The 10,434-nt window shown below is 40.6% G+C and overlaps 3 protein-coding genes across 6 annotated transcripts; 1 reads left to right on the top strand and 2 right to left on the bottom strand.

The window, feature by feature from the left end:
• Positions 1–487: 487 nt before the first annotated feature.
• Positions 488–2,526, top strand: LOC104823211 (lycopene beta cyclase, chloroplastic-like). 2 transcript variants are annotated; one of them, XM_010554665.2, is made up of 2 exons: positions 488–643; positions 771–2,526. In XM_010554665.2, the coding sequence occupies exon 2, from the start codon at positions 887–889 to the stop codon at positions 2,432–2,434; it is 1,548 nt and encodes a 515-aa protein (XP_010552967.1). In that variant the 5' UTR covers positions 488–643; positions 771–886; the 3' UTR covers positions 2,435–2,526. The 2 variants fall into 2 exon arrangements, with proteins under 2 accessions (XP_010552967.1, XP_010552968.1); XM_010554666.2 differs by having other exon boundaries at positions 881–2,526.
• A 38-nt stretch (positions 2,527–2,564) lies between these two features.
• LOC104823212 (tubulin-folding cofactor B) lies at positions 2,565–6,279 on the bottom strand. Its single transcript, XM_010554667.1, has 9 exons — positions 6,051–6,279; positions 5,820–5,938; positions 5,564–5,715; positions 5,282–5,400; positions 4,979–5,040; positions 4,782–4,823; positions 4,296–4,429; positions 3,864–3,933; positions 2,565–2,754 (listed from the first exon to the last, which is right to left on the bottom strand). The coding sequence occupies exons 2-9, from the start codon at positions 5,922–5,924 to the stop codon at positions 2,707–2,709; spliced, it is 732 nt and encodes a 243-aa protein (XP_010552969.1). The 5' UTR covers positions 5,925–5,938; positions 6,051–6,279; the 3' UTR covers positions 2,565–2,706.
• Positions 6,280–6,562: 283 nt separating this feature from the next.
• On the bottom strand, positions 6,563–10,343 carry LOC104823213 (probable methyltransferase PMT7). 3 transcript variants are annotated; one of them, XM_010554670.2, is made up of 7 exons: positions 9,979–10,343; positions 9,079–9,469; positions 8,478–8,767; positions 7,726–8,106; positions 7,396–7,642; positions 7,171–7,309; positions 6,563–6,953 (listed from the first exon to the last, which is right to left on the bottom strand). In XM_010554670.2, the coding sequence occupies exons 1-7, from the start codon at positions 10,127–10,129 to the stop codon at positions 6,795–6,797; spliced, it is 1,758 nt and encodes a 585-aa protein (XP_010552972.1). In that variant the 5' UTR covers positions 10,130–10,343; the 3' UTR covers positions 6,563–6,794. The 3 variants fall into 3 exon arrangements, with proteins under 3 accessions (XP_010552972.1, XP_010552970.1, XP_010552971.1); XM_010554668.2 differs by having other exon boundaries at positions 9,079–9,541; XM_010554669.2 differs by having other exon boundaries at positions 6,571–6,953; positions 9,079–9,493; positions 9,979–10,129.
• Between the last annotated feature and the right edge of the window lie 91 nt (positions 10,344–10,434).

Consider the following 10,434-nt stretch of genomic DNA (forward strand, 5'->3'; position numbering starts at 1 on the left):
TTTACAGTTTCTGTAAACAAAGTGGTACCAAACAAAGCAAGTTTACATCTTTTTTTAGCTTTGAAACAATGCCAAAACCAATGGATTTTTGGTTCACTCCTTGGGATTATATTATCTCTCTCTTTTCACTTTAGGATATGGATAAAACAAAAATATTCAGAATAATTTTCAAAGAAGTAGGACAAAACAAAAAAAAACCCTGAATTTGCACAAATGTTGAAACCACTAGTTGGATACAAAGCTTATATAGTGATATAGTGACTAAGATGTCATTTTCCCCAAAAAAAAAAAAAAAAACAAATGTTTCCCCACTTATTCACCACAAAGTTTTGCATTTCTTTCTGGAGTTTCTTATTTTCCTTCGGAATATAAACACCATCTAAAATGGAAATGGCATTATTAGCCTAAACCAGCGACGTGGACCCACTAGGGATTGTCGGAAAGGAGACACCACAAAAATCATGAGTCGTGTCCTCTCTCTCTCTCTCCTCTCCTCTCCTCTCCTTTGCCCACACCAAATATCCTCTTCTCTCCCTCACGATTGGATTACCCTCTCCCTCTCCCCATTTCCTCTTGTCTGGAGCTCTGCTCTTTGGCAAAATTACAGTACTCTTCTTCATCTCCATGAAGCTTCTGCTTCTGGGTAAGCACTCACTTTCTTTTTTCTTCGTTTTTTCTTTTCTTTTGGGTGTTCATTGTCTCGTTTCAATGCTGAAGCTTGTGCCTTTTATATGGAATCCATGAAAACCCTTCTGTCTAATTCTTGTTAGGTCTTGCAATCCTTTGGTCTGAAATCGTCTCGGATTAGCCTTTCCAGATTCTGAGTTCATCTTCTCTCTCTACCTCTGTGTTTTACCGATTTGGGAACTGACCTTTTTAGGATCCCATGGATACACTGTTGAGATCGCCCAACAAGCTCGATTTCATTTCCCAGTCTCATGGCCTCGACAAGTGGAGCAGCAGTAGCTGTAGCAGCAACCTAAGTTCTTCAAGGCTGAAGCTTTTCCATAAGAGGAGGGGAATTAAGACTGGTCTTGCTGTTCATGCTTTGAGTAGAAGCAGCAGCAGCAGTGCACTCTTGGACCTTGTTCCTGAAACCAAGAAGGAGAATCTTGACTTTGAGCTTCCTCTGTATGACCCTTCAAAGGGTAAAGTCGTGGACTTGGCCGTGGTCGGTGGCGGTCCGGCCGGTCTAGCAGTGGCTCAGCAGGTTTCAGAGGCTGGCCTCTCGGTTTGTTCCATTGATCCATCTCCCAAGCTCATATGGCCCAACAACTATGGAGTTTGGGTGGATGAGTTCGAGGACATGGACTTACTTGACTGCCTTGACACCACCTGGTCTGGTGCCGTAGTCTACATCGACGATCACGTCAAGAAGGATCTAGGCCGGCCTTATGGGAGGGTTAACCGGAAACTCCTGAAATCCAAAATGTTGCAGAAATGCATATTGAACGGAGTGAAGTTTCATCAATCTAAAGTTACTAATGTCATTCATGAGGAGTCTAGGTCTACTTTGTTTTGCAGTGACGGTGTAAAGATTCAGGCTCAAGTGATTCTCGATGCCACGGGATTCTCCCGTTGCCTCGTTCAGTACGATAAGCCGTATAACCCGGGTTACCAAGTGGCTTATGGGATCATGGCTGAGGTCGATGGCCACCCGTTTGATGTAGACAAGATGCTTTTCATGGATTGGAGAGATAGCCATCTCGGTAACTCTTCCGAGCTCAAGGAGAGGAACAGAAGGCTTCCTACCTTCTTGTACGCGATGCCCTTTTCGTCCAACCATATATTTCTGGAGGAAACTTCCCTGGTTGCTAGACCTGGATTGCGTATCGACGATATACAAGAAAGAATGGTTGCTAGGCTGAAGCATTTGGGCATTACCGTGAAGAGAGTAGAGGAGGATGAGCACTGTGTTATCCCGATGGGTGGGCCATTGCCCATCTTGCCTCAACGGGTAGTCGGGATTGGTGGTACAGCCGGAATGGTTCACCCTTCAACCGGTTACATGGTGGCCAGGACTCTAGCCGCAGCTCCAATAGTTGCAAATGCCATTGTTAGGAGTCTCGGTTCAGATAAGACACAACTGAGAGGAGACAAACTCTCGGCTGAAGTGTGGGGAGACTTGTGGCCGATAGAACGGCGTAGACAGAGGGAATTCTTCGGTTTCGGAATGGATATTCTCCTGAAGCTTGACTTAGATGCTACAAGAAGGTTCTTTGATGCTTTCTTCGACCTGCAACCTCATTATTGGCATGGATTCTTGTCGTCCAGACTGTTTCTTCCAGAGCTGTTGTTCTTCGGGCTGTCACTCTTCTCGCACGCCTCCAACAGGTCTAGACTTGAGATCATGGCCAAGGGAACTGTGCCTCTAGTCAAGATGATCAACAACTTGGTACAAGATAGAGACTATGGATCAAAACCAAGATACTGATCACACACACACATATATACGCAGTTTCGTCATAAAATGAAAATGTTATTTGTCATGAGTTGATATATATCCTTGGGATTCAAATTGGTTGAGTCACATTGTTTGAAAGCAACCATTAACAAATCCAAAGCTAAGAGGCCGAAGTGTAGTAGTAATATGCAGAAGCAGCAGAACACAAACAACAAGTGAGTGTACCAAACTCAAGTCCACAAGTTGTCTGAACCATATGTGGCTCTCTTTCTTCCCTCGTGGATTAGAAGCTTCCATGAATCTCATATTTCATCATCCTCAAAAGGATCTCGTTCCGGATAATCCCCAACCTGCAAAGGACAACAAGACAGTCAATTTTTGTTATTTTTTGTTTTTATCAAATCAAATCATAAGTGCAAAATGTCTCCTCGGGTTCCAATCTTATTAAAGACACCCTTTCTCTTGATCCATAATCCTGCATCTTTGTTCTCTTATCAACCGCGTAAAGCAGCATAAATTCCCATGAAGTAGAAATCAAGAGAAGCGAGAAATAGTGCATAGGTAAGTCTACAGGCTTATTCAACAGTCTTTTCTTTCTTTCTTTTTTTGTTGGTAAAAGGTCTTCAGCTTTTTAGCACAAGTTATTTCTGTTATTTAGGTGCTCTATATATTGCTTTATGATATCTGTACCGTGACATTTTGTATTGGCAGATTCATGATTTGGTAAAATGAATGAATGTTTTCTTCTTTATTCGTTTTGTATATCTGATGAATAAGGAAATCCATGGTTCGTTATGAACGATTCTAAATTCCCTAGTCGTATATTATTGTGGGAATGATAACATAATAAGACTAGCATAATGTGTGATAGATGATCATATGGATGATCATGGATCACAGTCATGGGTACTGATTTGGAATGAAATATTGGATAACCCGCATGAGATTGTCACATGGACATGAGTCATGACTTGAATCTCATGTGATAGGTTTACGATTAGATCCTTTGACCTGAGATGTTTACGGTATTCGACTTGAGGAGTGTCGTACTTTGATTGCGTCAAACATCTTGCGTAACAGGAAGATTATAACGACGTCTCTTGGGTACGACATGAATCATGTTTCGGATAGTAGATAGTCAATATGGAATTTGTATCTCTCGTCCTGAGAGAGAGATATCGCTCGAGCCCCTCGAGTGAGTTGAGACTGAGATGCGCGCAATCAGATGAAAAGTCATCTGATGTTTCAGTTAACTCAACGAACTAGAATAGAAGATCAGACTTAAAAAAGCTACAATAATCTACAACTTTGCACCTATGCACACTTTTGCATTTATTGATGTATATACTGAAAGGCAAGTGTAGGGGCGTTTGTTTTATCTAATATGAAGAAAAGAGGCGACAGCCAAAAACTAAACCAATGCAGAGCAAAAAAAAAAGCTCAAAATAATGTTAGGTACCTTTACTTTGTCTGGCCTAACCATTGAACCGTGAAGGGGAGGGCACTCGAAGTATCGTGTTCCTTTCACCCTGCAATAATAAATCAAAATAAACCAATAGGTAACAGAGACCAAAACCATGGCAACGTATAGGAACAGGAGGAAAAGGGTTTCAAAAACCTCAGCCCAAAACCACTTCTTTACTTATAAAACAGTAATACTGTCCAATTATCTGGTTTGTGTTGCCAAGTATGACACAAGTAAACAAGTCGCTCCAAGAAAAACTCAAGGATTCATGGAGAAAGCAAGATAATTTTGCCTTAATTAATCAGCCTCAAATTCAAATGGGAAAGTAGATAGAACTTTCGCCCAAAACAAGGCCACAATATAATTTGTTATAGAGGAAGAATGCAAGTTGAAGTATCCCGAAGATTAAGATAGGCGTTCGCATACATGCCATCGTGCTTTCCAAGTGGTTCATCATACTGAACTCCAACCCAATAGCCAGGTCCCAACGACTCGGCTCGTCCAACATATTTGACCACTCCTCTTTTCTCCCCGGCCTCAACTTGACATCTATCACTCACCTTAATATCCAACAGAGAAATTGAGAAACTGTTGAAAAAACAAACATTTTACAAAATGTCTATTCAAATCCGGTTTGCAGATGTATGTTACAATATTGATGGAAACAAAAAATGAGTACGCATGTTCTAGGACTGTAGGTAAAAAGGTAAAACTACAATCCAAATTTAGTTACAGAATGAAGCAGTAGCAAAAGGTCCACATGTACAAAGGAAGATCGCGTTTAATAAAGAGAACAACAAGCTATTAACAGTTTAAAAGTGAACTATTTCTAATGAAATGTGATGATATACAAATTCCAGCGCAAACATAAATATAAACTATGCTTATATATATCTAAAAGAAAAGACTGACCTTGATATTAACACAAAGATCTTCCATGTAATTCTCTCTCATCTGTAAAGAGGATTAATTTGAAAGGAGAATAGTAAGTAACCTTTGTTTTCTTGTGTTAATCTAACTGCAAGCATATGTGAATATGACTACTGAGATTTACTGAAAAGTTGTCACAGGCAATTAGTGAAGCTTCAATTTTTAGACATTGATCATACCTTAGTTTCAGAAGCCGCCGGATTTTGGGACACAACTTTTTCTTTGAACTTCCTAAAACTGTCTGGGACATGAACACTATAACATGTCATTGAAAGAATTCCAATGATCCTGTCTGTATTTAATCCACTCAATAAACACTTTCATTTCCTTTCAGACAAAAGATTCAAAGCAGTGGAGATATATAATAAGGTTTAGGCCCTAACTCCACCACAAAAGCTAGCTTAAGAGTGGAGGTTTGACCCTTACTTATATATTGGCCCAAATCCCTCTCATTTTCCAATGTGGGACACTTATCAATATACCGTTTCGTTTTGCGTAAGCCTCCTCCGAAATGGTATACTTCTCAACCAACGATGTATCCTCCAACCAGCCTCCAGATGTAACTGATGAAGGATCAAGATCTATGACGTGTAACCGGAACCTTTTAAAGACAACATAAAACAACAACCAGATGAACTGAGATAAAATCATGTAAGTATAAAACAAGCATATGACATGATGTTCTAAACAGTTTCTGCATTTGAATCTTTGACGCAATTGGCTTCAAGTTCTCTATACAATAAACTGACGGAATTAGAAGTTACCCATCAAGAGGAGAGAAGAAACCGAGGGGTCTCGTATCATCACTGAGAGCTGCAACCTTTGAGCCAGTGTCATCATACAGCTCTAAAGCCATGGAATTAACAGTTGTGCCACATTTTTTCCATAGCTTTTCTTTAACAGCTTCCACACTCATCTTCAGAATATGCCCAGAAAGCAAAAAGGAGATTATTTTCAATACACCGATACAGACAAAACCTTTGTGAGAGCTACAATCGAGTTTCATCACCAAAGACCCACCTGCAGAGAGAAGCGAACATCCGCCGAGAAGCTCTTAATGTTGGAGTGAGTAACATGTAAAAGCACAGAATCATCACTATCGATCTGAAAGCGCGTAGTCGCCATTTTCACCAGTAAACCTGAGAAAACAAAATCCGTCATTTGTGCCCATAACCCGAATGCCATGGCAGAAAACGGAAAACTTTGACGCAAATTAGGATTTGCACAGAGAGACTGAGAGTCCGCTAGAACCTGAGAAATCCCGGTCTGAATCTCGTAGGATCTCAGCGTTTCCGAATCCAAACAGAACGAGATCGTGTCAGAAACGGCGTAATGTGGGTTTCGCCCAGAGAGGAGGAGAAGCTGTTCCGGCTGCCGTAAGCGTTGGTGATAGGGAGGTGAAGTGCGGTGATGAGGGAGAAACTTGCCAAACACCCACTGGCCGAGAAAATGAAGGAAAATCTTAGTGGAAGAAGGAAAAAGAAAGCGAGAGTAAATACGAGGGCTATCTTATAAACAACCGAAGGGACAAAATTTAAAGTTTAGACAGATTCTAAAATTACAATTCTGCCCCGGAAGTTTTCTTTTTGTCCAATTAAACGATTTATCCATATAATTTTTTTTTTGTTTTGATCTACTTTTGGGCATTTGACCCAATTTATCACCATTACCATCACAATGACTGTAATGATTTCAGTGGAACTTGTGTAGTTCCAATGCCCCCTAGTTTTCAGATGTCAGAGAATTTGAACTTGCAGGACATGTCTGAACATAAAACTTAATATAGGGGTCAAAATAGAAACTAATAAAAGTGTTTTTTTTTTTGGCCGAGATACAGTGAAAGCTATATATAACCAATCAAATGAACAAAAGTTACAGACTTGAGTAGTTCTTGAACTGTGTTTCATCTCCCAAACCAAGCAAAAGTATCCTTCTTTCTCTTGCATCTCTGGAAACTGTGTTGTCTAAAGAAGCAAACTCAGAGAAACCAATGTTTCAGATGATTGCCCAGAACTTCTTTCTGCATATTAGAACAGTTTCTGTCTTCTTGTCTCTGTTCTCAAGCTGATGTGCTTCAACTTCCCACAAGAACTTGGGAGCCAGTTCTTGGATCTTTGTGATGAAAGATTCTTCATCCCTTATAATGACGAATCCCTGCAAGTGTGAAAGGCATTCAGATGGGGTTGACATTGATAAGAGGAGAATTTTCGGTTCTGATGCAAGATATATCATGCATAGAAAAATCGGGTTTTACCCTGAAAAAGAGAAACTCTTGAGGTGATACGGTTATAGTTTCACCAGAAAGTACTTTTACATAAGCATGCCTCGTGGAAAACGGTACGTAATATCAAAAGGACAACTGAAAATATACCTGGGGGCGTATCATGCGGTCCATCTCGAGCATTATGTCCTCTAATAAGCAAGTGCCACCATGGTTTTGGTAATGAGAGAAGACATGGTCGACGTGAAGCAAATCGTAAGTGCGTGGATATGTTGAGAATGGCTCACACCTAACACAGATTCTTATCAGCTTTTTGATGATGCCTTTCAAAACCACCAAGGATCAGAAAACAAAAGAACGATTGGATTTGCTTACCAGTCATGGAAAGCGCCGGTTAAGCCCCTCTCATAAATTCCGGACAAGGTATCTTGCTTGGTAGCAGGTACTATGTTCATCACCCAAACTGGGTATAAGTTCATAGCCACAGAGAATCCGCCAATAAACGCATTCATGTCCATCACATTCCGCACTTCAGACCCGTTGACATTCATCAATTGCCAGTAACGACTAACTTGCTCTTTCCAGAAGCCAGTGTCTGCAGTAAATTCTTCTTCGGTGATTCCTGATGAAATTTTTGCCGAAATGGTTAGGGGGTTGAGAAAGAAGTACCGGTATCTCTACAAATCAAATGCAGAAGAAACACACCGATTTGTTTAAGACTTCTTGGATATGTTGATAGACGCTCAGCTAAAGAGGAGGGTCTCGGTTCTGTGTCTGCATTAGTTCTTCGTACACAGTCCCTCAGAGGAACTTTCCAAGATGGTCTGGAATCATCTTCAGCATTACATAGACTTATAAGTTTTAACTCGGCATTATGCTGAAGGCACGCCTCGTTCTCTCTTTTAATCCATATTGCTGTCTGCACCTTCCGGGCAATGAGCTTCCAGCACATTGCAGTAGTTAGATTCACTAACTTGTCCCAAATCATAGGGTACTCTTTATCCTTCCTGTAAGCAGGCGGTGCTGAATACACAAAGTACCCATTGGGTCGAAGAAGACGATTAACTTCTTTAAGTAAGATTCCATCTGCAAAATCAAGAAAAAGTTTTGCTGGTCAATGGGAAAACTGCTGTTACAAAACCAATCAAAACAACAATACCAATGAAACTGGTCATGTGATATTAAATAAAATCATATGACTACATGTTACAAACACAGGAAGAGTCCGGGGAAGAAACATATAGAACATATACTATCATTAAATGCATACAGTTCACTACAATGTCCATTATCCTATCAATTCTCCATCATGATAGAAAATATCGCAATTCTGGGAGAACTCTTTGTAGGAAAGCCAATATGGCATGATATTACTTCAAATGCAAGGCCAATCTAAATGATGCAATTATTAAAACTTGGTGATGAATTTTAAGCAAACTATGAAACCAGAAATATACCATTTTCATGCCAATCAACACGACATCTCGAACAATGAACCATCTCAAAAGAACCCGAGGGATATGGCATTTGCTTGGTGGCTATGGCAGAAATCATTGCGCCAATTCCTCTCTCCAACGCAAACTGAATCTGGTTTTCGTGACCATCTTTGGGCGCAAAAGACATTGTCTGTATGCCCAAAGTTAGAAGATACGCTGCAAAGCTGGCAACTCCACAGCCAACATCAAGCACTTGTACCACCCCGGCTGAACGCAGGTCACCTGTTTCATTAGTTGTCATGTTTCCCAACCTGTTTCATAGACAAAAATTCAAGGAAGTGTATAAGAATGAGAATCAAATAGTATCAGTTTCAGCTTAACTAACATTCAAATTTCAAAAGCAAATGAAAGCTTTGGCAACTAAGTATCATGAAACTCAGACATCAGCCCGATGAAAGAATATCTGTCGTTTGTGCTGAAATAGCTATGATAAGTTTCTGTCAGACTTGTATCACATTCTTTGTTAGAATATTTGGCAGGACCATAATAGGTTTTTACATTATGCTATCTCAGTGAGATGGAAAACCATGTGATATCAATTTCAGGAACAGAAAGCAGATACCTTTGAATGTATTCTGGAGCTCCATGCTTGAAATGTGTTCCACCACCTGGGAACCACCATAGCTGCCCTTGTTCGTGCACCCAATTCTGCCCACCCTTCACTTCGGCAAGATGTGTATGATTCACATTGCTTCTCCATACATAGTCTCTGCTGGTTGGCCATCTTATAGGTATCTTGTAATCTTTAGGTGGAGGTACCAAGCAAAACAAACGCTGTTCAGGTGGTGGGCAGTGCCTTTCAAGCTCTTCTCTTCTAGAAACATTCAAGCTCGGAAGCAGCTCTTTCACATAAGCCATGTCGTGGCAAGGAATATACTCGTTAAACTTCAATGGACATACATTCATCCCACTCTCCGGGATCACAATTGGAGCTCTCCGGTAAGTAAGCACAACTTTATTCGAGAAAGTCGATGGACCTGAAACCACATTCTCAGAACTCTTCTCTAGCTGTCCATTAACGAACACTACATCGAAAGCCAGTTCATTAAGGGAGTGAGCTCCCCATACATCGGACTATCCTCCAAGGCATGAAATCTAGATTTGTCTGGTCCAGAAACAGGAAAATTCTAGATTGCATATTGATCAATTCTGCCCCAAAAACCAAAAACAGGTATGTGGATGTGAATTTCCAGGCCTAAAAGACTTACAAAATGTAGAACGTGGGGAAAAAGAAAAGCCTAAGAGCCAAATTATGAATTACGAACTATCCTCCAAGAAATGAATCTTATTACGCCTGATCAGTAAGAATACAGAAATGGGTATCGACCAATTGAGCTCCAGAAACAAAGATTAAACCTGGGAAAGCAAATTTCCACGGGAATCCAAGCTCATGCAAGAAATTTCTGGAAATGGAAAAGCATCGAGAAACAGGAACACCGATAGAGAAAGAGAGAGAGCAAACCGGATGAAGAAGAATTGGAAGAAGATTGTGATACGTAGATGGGCGCATTGTTTCCGAAAAGAGTACCGGCGTAGAAAGATCCAACCATCAAAACAAGAGCCACCATTATCGTCTGTCCCGATCTCGCCGGACCCAACACGTAACCTCCCATGTTTTTTTTTTCTTTTCAAATTTCTTGCTCTGAATCTCGTGCTCTTTCTTCTTCCTCCTCCTCTTCTTCTTCTGCTGTCGATCTTCTTCTTCAAAATCTCGTTGTAATAACGAATTCAACAGAAGAATCCAAGGGACCAAAAATCTCAGGGAGAGAGAGAGAGAGCTCGTCCCTTCAGTGATTCTAAACTTGCTTCTCTTCAGTCGGCAACCCACGAGAGGTGCACGTGACTCAGTCTGTATACCACCGAAACTTCGTTGTTTCGCAACTTTGCCCCAAGAGTTTTATAATTTTACAATTTTTTC

Source organism: Tarenaya hassleriana, unplaced genomic scaffold (genome assembly GCF_000463585.1).
Source record: "Tarenaya hassleriana unplaced genomic scaffold, ASM46358v1 Cleome4, whole genome shotgun sequence".
Taxonomy (NCBI): Eukaryota; Viridiplantae; Streptophyta; class Magnoliopsida; order Brassicales; family Cleomaceae; genus Tarenaya; species Tarenaya hassleriana.

Coding starts and splice junctions, on each gene's coding strand:
- LOC104823211 (XM_010554665.2), top strand. CDS start 887: ATGGATACACTGTTGAGATCGCCCAACAAGCTCGATTTCATTTCCCAG.
- LOC104823212 (XM_010554667.1), bottom strand. CDS start 5,924: ATGGCGACTACGCGCTTTCAGATCGATAGTGATGATTCTGTGCTTTTA. Junction 5,716..5,819: donor ATGTTCGCTTCTCTCTGCAG/GTGGGTCTTTGG, acceptor CATATTCTGAAG/ATGAGTGTGGAAGCTGTTAA. Junction 5,041..5,281: donor GGCTTACGCAAAACGAAACG/GTATATTGATAA, acceptor TTCATGTCCCAG/ACAGTTTTAGGAAGTTCAAA.
- LOC104823213 (XM_010554668.2), bottom strand. CDS start 10,129: ATGGGAGGTTACGTGTTGGGTCCGGCGAGATCGGGACAGACGATAATG. Junction 8,107..8,477: donor TGTTGATTGGCATGAAAATG/GTATATTTCTGG, acceptor TTGATTTTGCAG/ATGGAATCTTACTTAAAGAA. Junction 6,954..7,170: donor ACCGCATGATACGCCCCCAG/GTATATTTTCAG, acceptor TCACACTTGCAG/GGATTCGTCATTATAAGGGA.